Below are 17,930 nucleotides of genomic sequence, written 5' to 3' on the forward strand. Positions count from 1 at the left end.
GGTGTTATTTGCATGTCTATTACCTCCGAAAACTGTGGCTCTCAACATGAGGAAAGGGGAGCCAATTTGAAGCTCTGCTGCACATCCAACATCCCCCAACCATCCATACACAACCCCTAACACACCAGCATCACAGCAAAAACTGGAGAGCAAAGCATTTTGGGAGACAGGAAGTAGTGTAATGAAGGCCGACTCTGTCCTTTACTGGGTTTAACACACACACTTGACGTGCATGATGGATCAGCCATGAAATAGGCTGGAAGGCAAAGTTCAGCAGTGTGACAGGAATTTCAAACAGGATGTACCTGTCTATCTTTTCAACATGATGTCAGGCAGCTCCAGTGCTGTTTAGATTGTAAAGGGAAGATAATAGGATCGTGTATGACACAGGTGGCAGATTTAGCTGTTGTGACAGTACAAGAGGATTATATCACAGAGTCTGAGGATGTGAGGTGGATCCTGGTGGCTCAGCGAGCTGAGGGCTATACACGATGTGTACTTGCAGCATGATTAAATGCACAGATTATAGTGTACATTTATAGCTCAGGTGCCTCAGTATTAGTACCTCACTCATTCAAGCTACAAAGCATGTGCTTCCTTAAACCTTAAAAACACCTCTCTCTCACTCTGTAGGTTATATTCATACAGTTAATACACATTTAACCCACTTACTTGGTATAAAATGTTCAATTTAGCTGTCGAAATACCTACTGAAAAATCTTAAGTGAATTTGTTTGGCATCTTGTCACGTGGGAAATATAGTTTAAAGGGGAACTTCATCACTTTTACATATAAAGGGTCAGGTCATAAAGGTTGTCAAATCTCCTAATATGTAAATAGAGAAAATAACCCTGATGACATCATCAGGGTCTTGGAAAGATGGTATTGGTTGAATTATGCTATTGGTTGAATACTGGGAAATGTAGGACCCAGCCTTTTTGGAGGTGGACACATTCTAAGCACTAAAAGTCAGTCGTCTCGGCCTTGCCATTTTAGTTCTGACCATTCTTTTTCTATATGCTACAAGTTTATGGAAGTGTAATACTTGCTAGATGGCATCTTTTAATCCAACTTGTAGTTCAGTCATAATAATACTTGCAAAGTCCTGACAACCTAGCAACCGGTCACAATGGGATTGACATCTTATTTAGAGTCTCAGTTATGTTAATGTACTATCATTTGCTTTCGAGAGTATGTAATTGAGATTCTCTGAGAGAGTGAATAAAAGAACTAACAAAAGATTTATGAGTAATATACCTTTAATATAAGTATATAGTAATATACTTTTAAAGAGTAACTGCGCCCAGTTTAATAATCCTGCATTCCCCTGACAACTTGTGGTGACAACGTGCTTTCCCACACAGCATGACAACAGGGACAAAAAGTTAAATCACAAGAACAACAGACCACACCTGACCACTCCCAGCTGTGATGGTGGGTGTGGTGAGAGGTTAAAAAGATTATAGTTTACAACCCATTCAGGTGAGTGCAGCTATTTTTTACTTCTACCAAAATGTAGTGTGGAGTTACCCGCTATGTGACTTTATGTTTGTGTATGTATGTCAACAGAATCTACCCATAGCGTTGTCTTAAGATGTATTAAAATAAATAAATAAATACAAGGTACATTACAGATGGGGTACTGTTGCATACAGAGTTAATTGAAAGATGTGAGTGGGCGCTGACATGAATTCCATCTGAGCAGCACAAACAGAGGTGAAGATATGTTTACAAAAATTGCTTTGGTGGTAGTATTGAAAGAGACCAGAATTGTTTTTCCTCCAAAAAAAAAAGTATAAACTTACTTAATATACATTTAATAAAAAATAATTTCAGTAGAATATTTTTGAAGGATGCTTCAATCACAAAGAAATTATACACACAGTTGCTTCAACCATCCTTTATGCCACCTTGAACAGTTTTCTATTAGTAAGAGTATGGATGCTGATTATTCAGATCCAGTTATAATAATTGTTGTCCTTTTTTCCTTTTTTCCCAATAATAACTTCCTGGTTATGTCATGATATGCCTAGCCCATAGCTACCACTTCCATTGTTTATAGTGTCGCTCAACATAGGTTGAGACTAACAGATTTTATGTAGATGCTTACCTGTGTATAGTGACAGTAGGTGTAGCCTTTGATTTTAGTGAAAAGTGGAAATACAAAGATTATGTTCAAAAAAGAAAAAAATATAGTATCTTTCCAACGTGCATATAAAATAGTGGTTTGATCTGTACAACATGCTTGTTTTGTTTTGAATGATGCTGCTCTAGGCCAATCAATAAAGATGGAGATCACACCGTGACATACCATAAACAGCTAGTCTCAGGGGGGCTCAACAGAGCTGCTCACAGTGAGCCATTTGTCTAGCCACAGTTTTTCAGTCTATCTCATACACAATTTATGAAAGTTTTCTGTTCGGTCTATCTTTTCTGTGGGCACCACTGTTTCACAAATGTTGGAAGTCGATGAAATAACATCATCAGTTTGGCTTTGATTTCCATCCGGTTTTTTGTAACACAGCTCCACCATGACCATTGTGAATGTGTCATCGTTTGGTATCCCCGCCACAGACCTAATCCATTCCTATCTGCAAGCAGACATTAATAAATCATAAGGAGAAGCTTTCAGAAGCTTTAACCTCCATGCATAATTCAGCCCGCACTGATGCTAATGCTACAGCATCAGCTCCCAGACTCAACTGTTCAGTAGTGTTCCACTAAACAGCCAATTAACTGTAATGAATCCAGCAAAGTCTAACTCTCAGCAGAATGAACAGAAAAAGTACTTTCTCCTGAAAACTGTGGGCTAATTCTGGATGAGAACTCACTAAAAGCTTGTTTTCACCTTGAAACAAGATGGGAGGTCAGGCATAGTTTCATTTCATACGGAATAGCTTTACTTTGAGCAGGCTGAGAACTGTGTGGGCTAACTTCAGTTTTGATCTTGATTAAATTGTCTTCAGTTTGGAGCAATTTTTTGTAAAGTTTGACTTGATGAGATGCTTGCTACTATCCTCGTTACTTTGCGATTGTTTCTTCATGGGTATTACCACTGGAAGAATGGTGGTAAACGGATAAAGCAAGGATAGCAGCGATTAGAAAGCTGAATGTGTAATTTCACCAGTAATGTTCAAGCTGTCTGAAATATAACATTTCCACCATGGATGATGCAAACCAAACTCTTCGCTCTACATGCAACATTTTATCATCATAACTCAGACTTCATAAAACCTTATGGTTAATTATAGGTTGATTTCAGACCTCAATTTAATGGAACATAATTATGTAGGATCCCTTACAATAAAGCCAGTAAAAAGTCCTGTATTTCTGTTTTCACATAGATGACATTAGAATGAATCATTGTAAAATATCCTGTGGGGTATCCTGGAAATTACATTCATATTGGATGATTATGCACCTCATAATTTATGTCAATGCAAACGTTCATTGCCAATTCAGGAAGCACTGGGCCTTTTATGTACTGAGGCAGAAGGTAAAGGTTTGAAGGTCAGGGCAGTGGATGGGCATATAGTGCATCAGACTTTCATTCAGGAGACCGGGTTCCACATCCTATCAAGGACCTGCAAAATAACATTGGTCTTTTTATCAACCATAACCAAAATCTGTCCCTAACCTCATATCGTGATTGCCAAGTACAAATATTGTACAAAGCTAGAATTTAAAAATGTTTGTCCCTGAAAGTATTCCATGGTTTTCCAGTATTGTCCAATATCAACATTCTAAACTGGCAATACAAAATATCTAATTAATAAACCCCTCAACACCACTTACATTTTCATCTTCAAGACGGACTCTTCATGTAATAATACTTGATGGTTGCCCTGAAATTTTTTGCTGGACTGCAACGGCAACCTGTTACACCACTGTTCAGCTGAATGACGCGTGACTGAGTGCTGACTTTACACCATTGGTGGGCCGACCAACCAATGGTGAGTTCCCCCATTGACCGTTGCAAGTTTTTATTTTGTCATCAGGGGGTCATTTACAGGTTGTGTTGCCACCTCAGCACCTTTGTTGCTGCATATACAGACTTTCACTCCCCTTTTGCCACTTTTCGTCACAAAAGCACATAGCAACAAATCTAGCGACTTTTTGACAGACCCTAGCTACTTTCCATAGAAAAGAGTCGCCAGTTAGGCCCCGCAAGCGCAAGACAGGCTTTCCCTCAGCAGGCAAACCCCTCTATGCGTGTCATTCAATTGACCGCACGGCAGCTGACAAAGACTTGAATGAACTTTCTCTCTGAGTGATCATTTTACAGGTAAGTATAGCTGAAATAACAGCAAAGCCGTTGTCTTTAACTTGTGTATGGTGATTCTGTCAGACAACGTCACAGTTATAAAATCAGGATTTTAAGCAGCAAAGAGCAGCAGCTTGGAAATGGCTTTGAAGTGACTGCTGGTTAACTTGTAGTCTTCATGGGCCGCGTTTCAGTCACTATTTCATATTTTTTACATTGTCTGACAATAGAAACAGAAAAACGTTTAAATAATAACCATTTTATTGGGAACTCAGCTGTATTAATGTACTGTATGTGTGAGCACAGAACGTAGGAGAGAAGCAAACAGATAAAGGGCAGTCCAGCCAAATTCTAGGTTTGACGTAGTCTTGTTGTTGTTGTTAAAGTGTGTTGTGATTAATCCTGTTTCTTTAAAGATACATTTACTATATGTTAGAGGTTTTCAGTACATATACAAACAAATCTTTAACAACGAATCTTCAGGCTTAACTAACTACTTACTACTCACTGAATCACCATTGTCACTGACTGAAGCAGTCACTTTTAGCAGTGAAACTCCCCTCACTGGCCGTGATACACAGTACATTACTTCCTCATTAAAAGCTTATTAAAAAACTTTCAACGCCACAAAAAAATCACAATCTGCTAACTCTGTCGTAAATAATAGGCTGCTGAGCTATTAGCCTTATTAGGCTAATAGCTAATATTAGCCTAATGAGGCTAATAGCTCCTCTGATTTTGGCTATATCAGGGACGGTAAGAATCAGCACTCCATTTCGCGGATGTACTTCACTTACTGTTGTACATACTGTACAATTGAATGGTGAGGCGTTGGCCTACTGGTTCTGAGGTGCAAATAAACAGTGATGCAACTGCTTAGCTTACAGAAGAAGAAGTGAAGGAACTGTTAAGTCAGTGAGTACTAACCTTTGAACCGAATTTAATAAAATGATTCGAATCAGCAAAGTGATTGATTTCCACCTCTAATTTATATGCCACTAATTTTAGACAGTAACTACCTGGATTATGTTTTATTAAATAACATAGAAACATATTTATTGAATTTATCTGGAAATTTGCAAAATATTGATACTGAACATACCGTACTGTACGAACCTTCATTTTTTGCTGGACTACCTGGGTTTTTTAGAACTATCCAATATTGCCTTTCTTGTCTGATGATAAAGTTGCCAAAACCATGTCTTTTGCCTAATCTTAGTGCAAGTGAATTAGTATGCAAAGCGTGCTTTCCAGTGTCATAGTCCTGCACTTTTCTTAAACCCACCATCCACCTCCACCAACCTTCTACAAATTCTTGCAGTATATAAATTAAGTCTAGGAAGCATTGGTTTTGACCACAGAAATGTCTATTTTGTTCTTCCTTCAACGGAGCAAGTAATAGCAAAGATACTTTAATCACACATTCTGACATCCTTGAGCGGACCAACCGTTGCTCCTTTCCTCTACTAACATTACCATGGCTATGATTGTCCATTAAAAGGGGAAAATAGATGTCTTGTAGCAACTTTGTATTTAAATCAATATGCTAATGACTATATTTTCCATTCATTGGGTTTATTTGGATGAGGTTTCTAAATAACCCAAGGGACTGGCTGAAAAGACCCACCTGCCAGCCGGTTCAAAAATTAACAAGGTGAAATAGTTTGAACATTCTCTATTTGGCTAAATCAGAGGAGCGCAGAGAAAGAGGTGTTCCATGTTAAATGTTAACACAATTATGCAATCTCATCGATGCACGCAGCCAGTGGTGTATAATATCAAAGAGAATACGTACATGAAGCAATCACAAACTGGTGATCAGCAGTTTTCATTTGTTAAACACAGCACAGGGATACAGAAAGAAATCAGTGCAAGACAAACCACACACATGGCAGCTACATTCAAGAAGAGAGGAAATTGCCTCACTACCAGGGGCAACAACTTGGCAAAAGACATGAGGTGGCTGAGAAGAAAAACGTGCCAGAAGCAATTATTTCTATTTTTTTCACAAAGGGAGAACACAATGTCTATTTCCCTCTCGTGTTCTGCTCTCTCATGAATCTGGAACATGGCTTGTCTTTCAGGCAGATTGCTCCATTGTGTTAATGGACAGAAACATATCCAAAATCAGCATCTGCACCACTAATGAAGCTGCACCCGAAGGGACTCCCTAACCCTGTCTATATATCTGAACAGAATCATTTCAGTGCATATGATATTATTCCATTATCTAGCAGTCAAGATTATCGCCAATACTTCAAACAAGTTTGAAAGCGCTTTAAACTACATTCACACAGTGATTTTCTATACATGCCGCACTTTTTATAAACACACACACCTCGATGATACATTGAGGGCAATTCTCAGGTTCAGTATCATGCCCAAGGAGTGGACTGGAGGAGTCAGGGATCGAACCATCAACATTCTGGATAGTGGATGACCCACTCTACCTCCTAAGTCACAGCCGCCCCGCAGATAGTGGCAAACAGTAGCAAAAGTGTAAAGTATACAGAGATATTTAAAGTCAAATTGGTATACAAAATGAATAACAGACCAGCGGGATAGTATAGAAAGAAGGAATGTAACTGTGATATATGCAAAATATATTCTATAAAACAATATACAAAATGTAAAGCAGCTACAATATGTCAGTATGTAACTATGATATGCACATTATGAACAGAACCAAATAAATAGTATGTATATTACATGTCAAACATTAGGCATTTTTTCCTATTGTCTTTTAATTACTAAATCACGTGCATGTTATAAGAAAAGACAGTTCCTAATGGTAAATAACAAATGTTTATTGTGTGGAGGCGATTGCTGTGTACATGCACACAACAGCAACAGGAAAGCAGAGAGAGCAGTGCTAACAAGAGTGTTCATGTTTCCAGAACATGACCTAACATGAGATAGATCCATTTTTTGTATCGATACTATTGATGCTAGAATTTAAACTCAAAACAAGACTTAGTAATCGGTAGAATCAATACTTTCTGCCTACTGCTAGTTCATACAACATGTGCTCTTCATGTGATCTAACATAAGATGAATCCTATTGACTCTAGTATTGATATTCAAAACAAGACATGATAACAACATTGATTTTTTGGTATTGATTTACCCATCACGAATATCCTGGCGTCAGATTTTCCTTCAAACTTGTGGGTGTATTACTGAAAGTGTACTTCCTGAATCATATTTCATTTTAACACTAGTACCGGCACAAACATGCTTTCACCAACATAGCCCCTTCTAAACTTTTATTTTTGATCTTCCTCTTGTAGTGAGAGCTAGTAATTCAATGAAATCTGAATGGAGACAACATTTGGTGAGGTGGCATGTTGTCAGAAGTCTCAAGTGTTGGCTGAATCAGGTAACGGCTCCAGTAGACTTATGTCTTTTGAGATGGTCACTTTGTCAGATTAGGTGATCATGAAATCAAACATTCATAGATTGAAGTCTTTCACATCTGAGCACGAGGGGCCAAAGACAGACTTCTGAGATGAGGAATGTCAGACTTTCCGACTCTCCACTTATCTTTGCTCTGTGCCTTGTGATTACCGTGATTACTGAATCATTTTACTTCTTCATTGTATTTAAATGAAACAATGAAAATAAATTACTGGTAGATTCATTCAAGTGGTGTTCTGCTTTGTTTTAAGACGTCCCAAGCCAAAAAAGGTTGGCTGACCTAAGGCACGCAACAGAATGTTATTTTTTTAATATTTAGCTTCTTTCTCTAATCTCAACTAGACAGTTTTACAACCTTAAACCTAACCCACGAAGGATATGGGACACAAACCCAGGTCTCCATAATTCCTGAGCTTTGTACCCACCATTTATCCCAACCGCCTTCCTGTGACTCCTGTACAGATCAAGAATGTAATTTTTTGGCCTTTTTGAACCGATAACATGCAGTCTACTCCCATTTTAAGCGTGTGTTCTTTGTTTTTACTTTATTTACAAATGTAAGTATTTCCCATATTATACCACATTGCACATTCATTAATGATTTCTCAGTTAGTGATTTTGAATGTGCCTGCAATGAGCTGACTTTTGTGTTGGCACTGGTTCAGCTTTCTACCAAGTGTTGAGACAGTTATACGGCAAGCAAGAATATCCAAGCCGTGGCATCTCTTCTAAGAATAAATGAATGCTGCAGCAGCATGGTGCATATCAGACTTGATGAAAGCTGGAGCAACATGGAGTAAACCTGACAGTGAACACCTGCCGATGATATCTAAGCAAACACTGGGCTCTGCAGGAATCTGCACGACTTGATTCTTTTCTGTTTTCATCCATGCAGCACTGAACGTGACATTCACGGGCATGTAAGAAACACACGGAAAACACATATATGACTATATACAGATACATATCCAAGAAATACCGAAAGGCATTGAAACATACAGACTTTTTCCATCTTTGAGTTAGTTATGCATGAAAAAACAAACTTGGTTCTTCTGCAACGCTTACACTCACAGACAACCCACACCATCACACTGACATGCATACACATATACATAAAATACTACAAAACAGAACTGGGAAATACGTGTGTATGGGATGGCAGAGGCTTTGATTTGCTGTGGCTGTCTCAACAGGCAGCGTGTGACAACACAGCGGTGATACAACGCTACAAGGAACAGTCAAATTAACAAACTGAGGAAGGAGGAGGCGAGGGTGGAGAGAGGAAGACAACAAAGTCCAAACAATAAACTGAGAGGTTGGGAAAGTCTGGGGAACATTAAACAGAGCCCTGGCAAACTGGTATTACATTCACTCTAAACAGCTCTTCTACTGGCTGCATCTCTACTGGGGAGCATTCTTGACAGCTTCTTGTGTCTTATTTTTCCTTTGGAAAAGGGAGCTGAGCATGTTATAAAGCTTTTAAAACACCAAGGGGCCTGAAAGGTGACAGCATTTCAACCCAAGCAAAACAGGTGCAACTTAACATCTTTTCAATAGTCACACAGAGCAGCAGGAAATGCCTCAGTTCTCGCAATGTAAGTGCACATGAAGCGTGTTAAAATGGCCTACATTTCAGTAAATTGCAAGAGATTGTTTTGTACTGGAGTATGTGTGAAGTACAAGCCCAAAATGATTGAACGTCTCACTGTGTTAAATTTTCTTTTTCTCCGTCTTGACACCAGGAGACACAGCGATGCTCCCTTTAATATATGTTATGTACTGCGTTTCTGCCTGATAAGCCAGACTTTAAACAACAATGCAGTACTATGACATTAAAAAACAAATTTAATACTGTGGTAGAACACTTTGAAGACATCCCCGTCTCCTAGACGTTTATATCCATCTAATATGTAACAGCAAATACGTTTTGTAGGAAACATAATCGCAGCAGGATTATGTTTCCTATTAACATAAAGAGGAAATGTCGCAAATATGTTTATACGGAATGTATCAGTAAAATCTTCACACACAATGTTTTTTTTTTCTGCTAAAATATCTGATCTTGCAGTACAATATCCATTTCTAGTGACTAGAACATTATAGACCTCACAGCAGTTGGTTAAGGTTAGAGAAAGATTGTGGTATGGTTTAATACAGAGAAGTTTCACAGTGACGGGACTGGGATGTGAAGTCTGGTCTCTGGTGTCACAGATGTGCTCTTTATACACCTGCCATGCACCACAACCGCTTCCTGAAGACTCTGCTGCCGATAATAAATGTAGCTTTTCATTCGTTCATTCATTAGAAAAAAAAAAATGTTGCAACCGAATTAGGAAAGCAGTCTAAAGCAGTTTAGTAGTATACGAACATAATTTCTAGGAGGCAGGGTTATTTAAGAACATGTCCTCGTACAAAATGGCTGCATTTTGAATGGAATAATGGTGCAGCTTACTTGATTGTACTAATGGATCCAATGTCCATCTCTACCCAGTGAAGACTCATTTGAAGATTAAGTTGGAGAAAGGCAGCTGACTGTTAATGGTAAGCAGAAGGGGTTTTATGCAGATTTGGCCTGGCAACAATAAGGTCAAGGGTCAAATAGAGTATGTTCTCATTCGGCCCATACAAAACAGCATGTGAATTTATCACATATGAAACACACTTTATATGTTTATCACACAGGGAACACCTTATAACAGTCATACCAGTTAATGAAATATCTCACATGAGAAGTTAAGAATTCCATATGAAACAATATTATTTTCACATGTATACTTTGTATGGGGCATAAACTTAACATGTCTCTATCAATCACATGTGGCACTTCACGTGTGATATAGTCACATTTATGCATATGCAAATTTTCACATTGCACATGTATGAAAATGTACATGAATATAGGCACATGTGGTCTTGGGTAGTTCACTATAATTTCATATTTCAACATTTCTTGTGTCAAAGGTAAAATATGACATATGTAAACATCACATTTACATTATTCGTACACATGGGGAAACTCATTGAAGGAAGCATAAAGAAAGATATTTAGTAAGATGCTAGGTGCTGAAGTCATGGCCTGAAGTTAATATGTCCTATTTAACTAAATAATGTGTTTGAGCTTTGGTTTTAAAAGATCCATCCATCCATTAGCTATACCGCTTATCCTTTTGAGGCTCACAGGGGGGCTGGAGCCAATCCTAGCTGACATTGGGCGAGAGGCAGGGTACACCCTGGACAGGTCGGCAGTCTTTCACAGGGCTTAAAAAACACTCCTACAGTAACAACAATGCAAATTTGCCATGCATCAGTGCATCCCATGCATTGGGAATGGATATGTTTATCTTTGCACCAATAAAAGATGACAGTTCTTTTCTTGGTGGAAAAGACATTGACTACATGTTCATCTTTTCCTTTGCAGTAGCCTTCACTTGCCAATCAGTCATTTCAGTACTATACCCTGATTGCTGCAATGAGGGTTGGCACTGTGAGTTGTACACTACACAAATTCATGAAAAGACATTCTGACACTAGGGATATCTGCATCGACTGCACACGCTGAAGAAAATGAAAACCCAGGAACTGTAGAATCACTCGAAAGAAAATGATCTTGCTGGAAAAATCAATGAACAAAAGAAACAAACAAACATACAAAAAATCTAAAACTGGTCCGTTGCCAAAAAAGACCTGAGAAAGCTATACTATATATGAAAGCAAACAGTATGTTTGGGATGCTGAACATCATAATTTTCAATAAAAGGTACAGATTCACAAACAGCTTTTATTTCCTATCAAATACTCACGTTAAAGACATATGGTAGATTCACCATCTGTGATGCTCAAGTTGGCATCAGAGAGCTGTGATAGCTGTAATAACTGACATGTACTATATGTTTCAAGAAATAAAATCGGAGTAACTGTCATATTACTGTTTGTAGCTCCTATAGAGCACATCGAAAATGTACCAGAAGCGAAAATTCCCATGAGTTTTGAATTTAAGAATTTAAGTATATACACGCACCATTCACTGACAACATTAAAACCGGTAACTGGTTTTAACATTAAAACTGGTGACTGGTTTTTAATGTTGTGTTTTAATCTGTGTATGTTTTTTATGTATATTGTATTTATCATTCATACTTATACCAACACTTCACACACATTTCATTTATAGAGTCTAAAGTATTGTAATGTAATGAATATGTCTACAGCTTTTTAAAGCTGTAATTCTTAACATGTCAGCCATGGTTACTGTAATTATTGTATTTGCTTAAAGCTCAACCTAGCAAACTCACACTCTAACACAGTGTAAAGAGAATTAATAGTAAACAGTGAGGCTCATATCAATGGTATAAAATGGCGGTGGGCAATATGCATTGTTTCCTGTGCATTTCTCATGGTTAGGTCAGCAATTTGAATCCAGCGCGACAATGGCAGACCCTGCTGCTACCTATAAAAAATATGTATATTCAAAGGGAATCACTGGATTTAAATACATTGTATAGCTATTGCAGAAATAAATGTCAGTCATAAAGAGCGTCAAAAAAGGTTTGATTTCCTGAAAATCTTAAGTATTGCCTAATATTAACTTTAATCTCATGTCTCCTGTCATATTTATTTCATTTTAATAGTCTTAGTTCTTAGCCTGCATCTAGTGCTGCTGTAATGCGAATCTTACTCTTTTTTTTTATTTATTATTTTTTTTTTTTAGTAAAAATAAAAATAAATTTAACCTATACAGTCTCTGGCAGTTGAATAAAGTGTGGTTTATGTGGATAACGAGGTCTACCTTCACATGTACTGAGCTGTATTAGCACCGGGAACCTGAGAGCATTGCAATTGGTGAGAGACCAGACAGCCAGCATCTGTCTCTCTCTCTTCCACTTAAATACACCCCCACACACACACTCTTACACATGCTCACACTGCAGTCCACACATCTGGAGGGACTCTACTGGGTCTTGCTACTGTGGTACTGGGACTCTTACAAGGACTATAGATACTTCAGTGGTAATGACATGCCCCTATTGGCCAGACCGGGCAGAAAAACAGGAAGTGGGGACAATTTGAGGGTCAGAGAGGTCATCCATCTTGGGAGGATGATTTAAATACAGTAGAAACAGTCACAGAGATACAGAGAGATATAATGTCCTCTGCCTGAGGCCCAGGTAAGAAACCAGGTGAGTAGGTTTTAGGCATTGGTCACATTCCATAGAGCTAGTACTTGAACTAATCTGTGCTTGGTGACCAAGAACAAAATGGCCACTCTCACAGGGCTTTAGAAGTCCTCTGCGAAGATGGGAGAACCCGCTTCACATAATAGAAACACCTGTCCAAGACAATACAACTCAACAGCACCACAAAGTGCAGCCTCCAAAACGACCATAAAGTTGAATCAGTGGCTCTCTAAAAAAGTTCCAACACAAATTTAACATTATAACCCCATGATACATGTTAACAGATTATACAGGGTCATATGTTTTTGCTAGTTCTGTGTACGTGTGTGTTGTAGATTTGGTACAACCATTTCCCCCTTGGTGTCCTGTAGGAAGTGCTGAAGAGTGTCTGGCATTGGCTTTGCTACTGTAGGTCATTTAGTCTACATGAACTCAGAATCCGAGCTGTATTTCAAGTCTCAGTATTAAGTTATGATCCTTTGATATGGGCTGAGGACTTGTCTCCTCTGTAGTTTAGGAGGATATTCAAAGACACAATGTTAAGGAGCAGCCATAGCCTGGAGAGGTTTTTTTTTTTTTTTTTTTTTTGGTTACATTAGCATACATCTCATCCACAGCAATTTGTATGATGTCTTTCACTGTGTAAAATATGAATTTTTTAAAAATAAAGTATACAAGTTAAAAAAAAAAAAACATAACTGAGTTTTACTTACTTAAAACATTTTATAAATCTGTTGTAGTATCAATATTTTCACCTTTGTTGCCAAACTTGACTAGGTAGGTAGAAAAAAGGATTTCATACATACACCATTGGTCACTGAAATATAATCACTCACCACTGGCAGGGTTTCCTCCGGCATTGAGAGTGACTCTGAAGGCTTGATTCCAGATGTGGCGGTCAGGGGGAGCGTCGCATGGGTCAATGTAAAGCAGAGCACCCCCAAAGCCCAGCTCAGAGAGTAGGGATAGCTGGACACCCACACAAACACACAAAGATGCAGTGAGTTATCAAAAGAGATGGCACATTCAGAATAAGACAAATACAATGAGATTAGATACATTGCATGCAAAAGAATTTCACACATGAGTGAGAAAAAACAGCTACTACTCAAACCTACACAAAGACACTGAAATAATTAAAATACATTTTGGCTTGAAAACATGTAGGTTGCTTAGGTCTTTCGGCCACCTGGTGGAAGCAGAACAAGATGAAAACACAACACTCGCATATTATCGCATATTAGTTAAGTTGTTAAAGCATACCTGTTGGCAATACACATATTTATAGATACACTTAGTACTCGGATCGATATAACACTATCCAAGATTTTAACCTTAATGAAGGAGGATTTTTTTCGTATTAGACTGCATCAGTTTTAGCTAGGTGAACCTAATAAACTGACTTTTGAGCTCGTAAATCCTGAGGGTAATATCTCAGTGGGTAAGTGCTGCCTGTTTACTTGATGGGTGACTAACTTTGTCTGACTATCTTATTTGGTGCTGGGCAGGGAGTGTACAACGGGTTTATCAGAGATTGTTTTTGCTGCTGGAAGCAGGACTGATGAAAGTGATGATACTGAAGCAAGTGAGTAGGGAAGAGAACTAAAACAAAGCTCGGAAATAAAATACCTGACAGAGCTGAGAGGACCTGGATGATAAGTCTGTGGCTTTGTCACTAAGTGTCCCTTCTCACATTTGTCATTTTATCCATTCTTAATAAAATAAAAAAAAAAAAAAAATATATATATATATATATATATATATATACTGATTAGGGCAGCTTTAAATAGTATATAAATTAGTTTAAAATAATAATAATATTCACCAAATTTGCAATAAAAAAAAAAATGCAAGAAACAAAAAAGGGAGCTAGATAAAATTTCCTTCAGTAATCTTGGAAAAGTTTAGTGAATTTGGTCCAACATGAGTTATTGTACCGGAGACGATCTTATGTGTATAGTTTTAGGATATAGTGTATATGAACAGTTGAACGGAAGGGTTTCTGGATTCCCTGTGACTGTCAACTGTCAAGTAATGAAAGCAGTGTGGGTAAACCCTTTCAAAGTCAACACTATATCATTCTTAACGGAAGAGAGGTAACGTTTTACAACTGGATGAATCTTAATAAGGAAAACTGACTGTATAGCCTATATATCACAGTGAGCGGAATAAAACTAAAATAAGATATGTGAACATTCTGTACATAGGGCTGAGCAATGTGAGGATATACTGTGAGAAAATATAAATTTGTTAGTCTTTAGAAATGTTGGCATAGTGTTTATACTATGGTAGCTAGCTATTACTTTAATATCTCTGGGTGTTTAGGGCTATTGCAGATAAGGACAATGACCACTGAGATGGATTGGATTAAAAATTAAGGTTTTTTTTTCTTCATAAACAGTTTCTCAATTGATTTTTCATTTTAAAAAAATCACTATATATTATGTTACCTACCATGAAAGAAGATTTTATCCATATCGTCCATTTCTAAATATAAATTATTTTTATAAACAAACTAACTGTGGTTGGTGCAAAATACTGGATATCTGCGGTTTTGCAAGAATCCCATTTGTCTCCCTGTGTGATTGTCTCCTTACCCCCACAAGGCATGTAGGCAAGAAGTGGGTAGAAAAACGCAGTGTTAGTTTACCACTCTGTGTGGGCCTTGGTGACAAATGAATCTTATTCTGAAAGCGGTATCCTTTCTGTGGAGTTTTTGTAATGTACTCGCCAGAGATCATTTGTCACTTAAACTGTGCATCAGTTTACAGACACCACAACTGGCTGTACGTTCTATGCTTATGTCTAATAGTAATCAGAGAGAAGAAGGTGCATTTATTAATACTGAAGTGACTTCTTATTAAATTATGCTTTTTGAAGTTGATTTTGTTCGAATGACTACTTGTTTTCCTCATGATGACCAAAGGTTATACTGTGTTGCTGTTTATTTAGCCAACATCACTGGTAACAATAGAGAGCAGTTTTTGAGTGGGAGGAAATGTGCTGCAGCTCCCACTGTGCAGAGCCGTATTTCATTGTTGTCCATGGGAAATGTAGCGTCCTTGTTTTTTATGAGCACAGATGACTATTTTATTGAATATATGACACCAGCCACGGTCATTCTCCTCTCATCAGAACTCTGTCCTTCACTGGAAAACAGGGACACCACACACACACACACACACACACACACACACACACACACACACACACACACACACACACACCTTTATGATGAAAATACACACATAATCACCCACTTACAATAAAGCACACTAATGCTGATATTTCCATGCATGTGCAACACACACACACATGCTATGCTTTTACACACTTGTTTTCATAAGAACATAGTTACAGAAGACACACACATACACACATGACTGACATTCCCATGTATCATAATGAGAAGCAAGAATCAATTCATTTTTATAAATAACTGCTGGAATATGCTAATATACAGTGATAAGATCATATTGTGATTCTACATTGTGATTCTCAAATGAGTTGGTATTAATGGAACCAAATGAGTTGAGCTAACATACTCAAAACATGTGCTCCATGTGCATGTATCAAATAAGAATCTAGCTGTATGTGTGACATTGGGGCTGCAGTCACCGTCACACACTCATTAGTGAGAGTACAAGGCTCATCAATCATTCTTCCCCACTTACATGTAAAGGGCTACCATTTCTCTCAGCTGCCGACACACAGAGACATTATGAAGCCCACATGATCAAATATGTCACAAACTGTGGGTGAGGAGTAAAAATGGGTCAGCCGCCTGTTGCTGGAAGGGTCCCATGTGACAGCCATCAAAGTCTTATATCATGGATTTTGAAACTGTGTACATGTAAATGGAGTATGATGCCCCGTCTTTAAACATTTCCTCTCCTTTTTTGGTAACCTCCATTTACTTCTGTTAAAGCTCATTAGCAGCCATTTTTCACTAACCTCACATTCAGAAGTAGATCAATGTTCAACGAATAACGCAAAAAGCTAAAAAATAAATCATTTGACGTTTTTCCAGTAAATTCAGGGCCTGTACTTGTTAAATGCTAAAGGTGAAACTTTGGACATCAGTGAAACACAAGAAAAAATACGTGGGTCCAGTCCCAGCCCAAGGTCCTATTACTACCTTTCCCAGAGCTTTCAACTGCAACTGACCAAATTACATCTGCTGAGGGAGACTGTGTAATACTGTTGTTTTTCATGTCCAAGAGCAAACTTTGATTTGACTATTAAGATAATACGGATTTTACACTAAAAGTGCTCGGAATGGCTCTCATGTAAACAGATCCATCTTCAGAATAACCGAGTAACTGAGTAATGATACAGTTGATAGCTCTCTAAAAAGCTAGCGAATGGACCTTGAGTTGGGATTCTTGAGTCAAACTACAATTTCCGAGGTCAGTAATGAGCTATGATGATTGAACATAAAAACATGTTGCTTTTAGTGCTACTCTCAAGATTAGGAATAAAAAGCAATCAAATTCCTTTTCACTTAAATAATGCTCTTAAATTTAACAGTTTCAAAGAGTTCAGATTAGCCTGTTGGGTCTTTGTTGAGGCACTTTTGCTGTTGCTCAACAGCAGAATAAGGTATGAATCAGAAAATTTAAAGATTTTATTGTAGCATAAACAGTAGGGAAGTTGTAGGTTAAATCCTTGTGTCTGATTGGCTGCTTCTACTCGGAGCATATAGTACATGTGATTTATTATGTCATTACTTTAGAGCTGCTCTTACATAAGTGAGTAGGAGTAAGACCTTTTTATTTCTAAGTTAGCTCTTTAAAACATTTGTAAGTGTAATACTATTAAGTTGGACAAAACATTTCCAACTCAAGGTTCACTTTTTTGCTTTTTTCAGAGTTTACAGCCATATCAGAAGCTGTTGATCAGTGGATTGAGTACGCTCAGTTGTCCGAGTTCAGTAGCTGTTCAGATTTCATTCCTACAGTATCCATATCGAGACTTTTCTGGCAGCGTTGGCTTATTCATTTATTCTTGACCTTGGAAATAATGGTTTGAACAACAACAAAGCAATTGCAACTCATGGTCCATTTAAGGGTTTT

General features: G+C 37.8%; 1 protein-coding gene across 1 annotated transcript in view; it reads right to left on the minus strand.

The window, feature by feature from the left end:
• The window catches only part of LOC120790382 (inactive N-acetylated-alpha-linked acidic dipeptidase-like protein 2), a 458,890-nt gene that overhangs the window by 225,773 nt on the left and 215,187 nt on the right, over positions 1-17,930 (minus strand). Inside the window, exon 7 of the mRNA XM_040127816.1 lies at positions 13,692-13,824. Coding sequence (XP_039983750.1) covers positions 13,692-13,824 — 133 coding nt within the window. The remainder of the gene's footprint in view (positions 1-13,691; positions 13,825-17,930) is intronic.

Source organism: Xiphias gladius, chromosome 6 (assembly GCF_016859285.1).
Source record: "Xiphias gladius isolate SHS-SW01 ecotype Sanya breed wild chromosome 6, ASM1685928v1, whole genome shotgun sequence".
NCBI classification, from domain to species: domain Eukaryota; kingdom Metazoa; phylum Chordata; class Actinopteri; order Istiophoriformes; family Xiphiidae; genus Xiphias; species Xiphias gladius.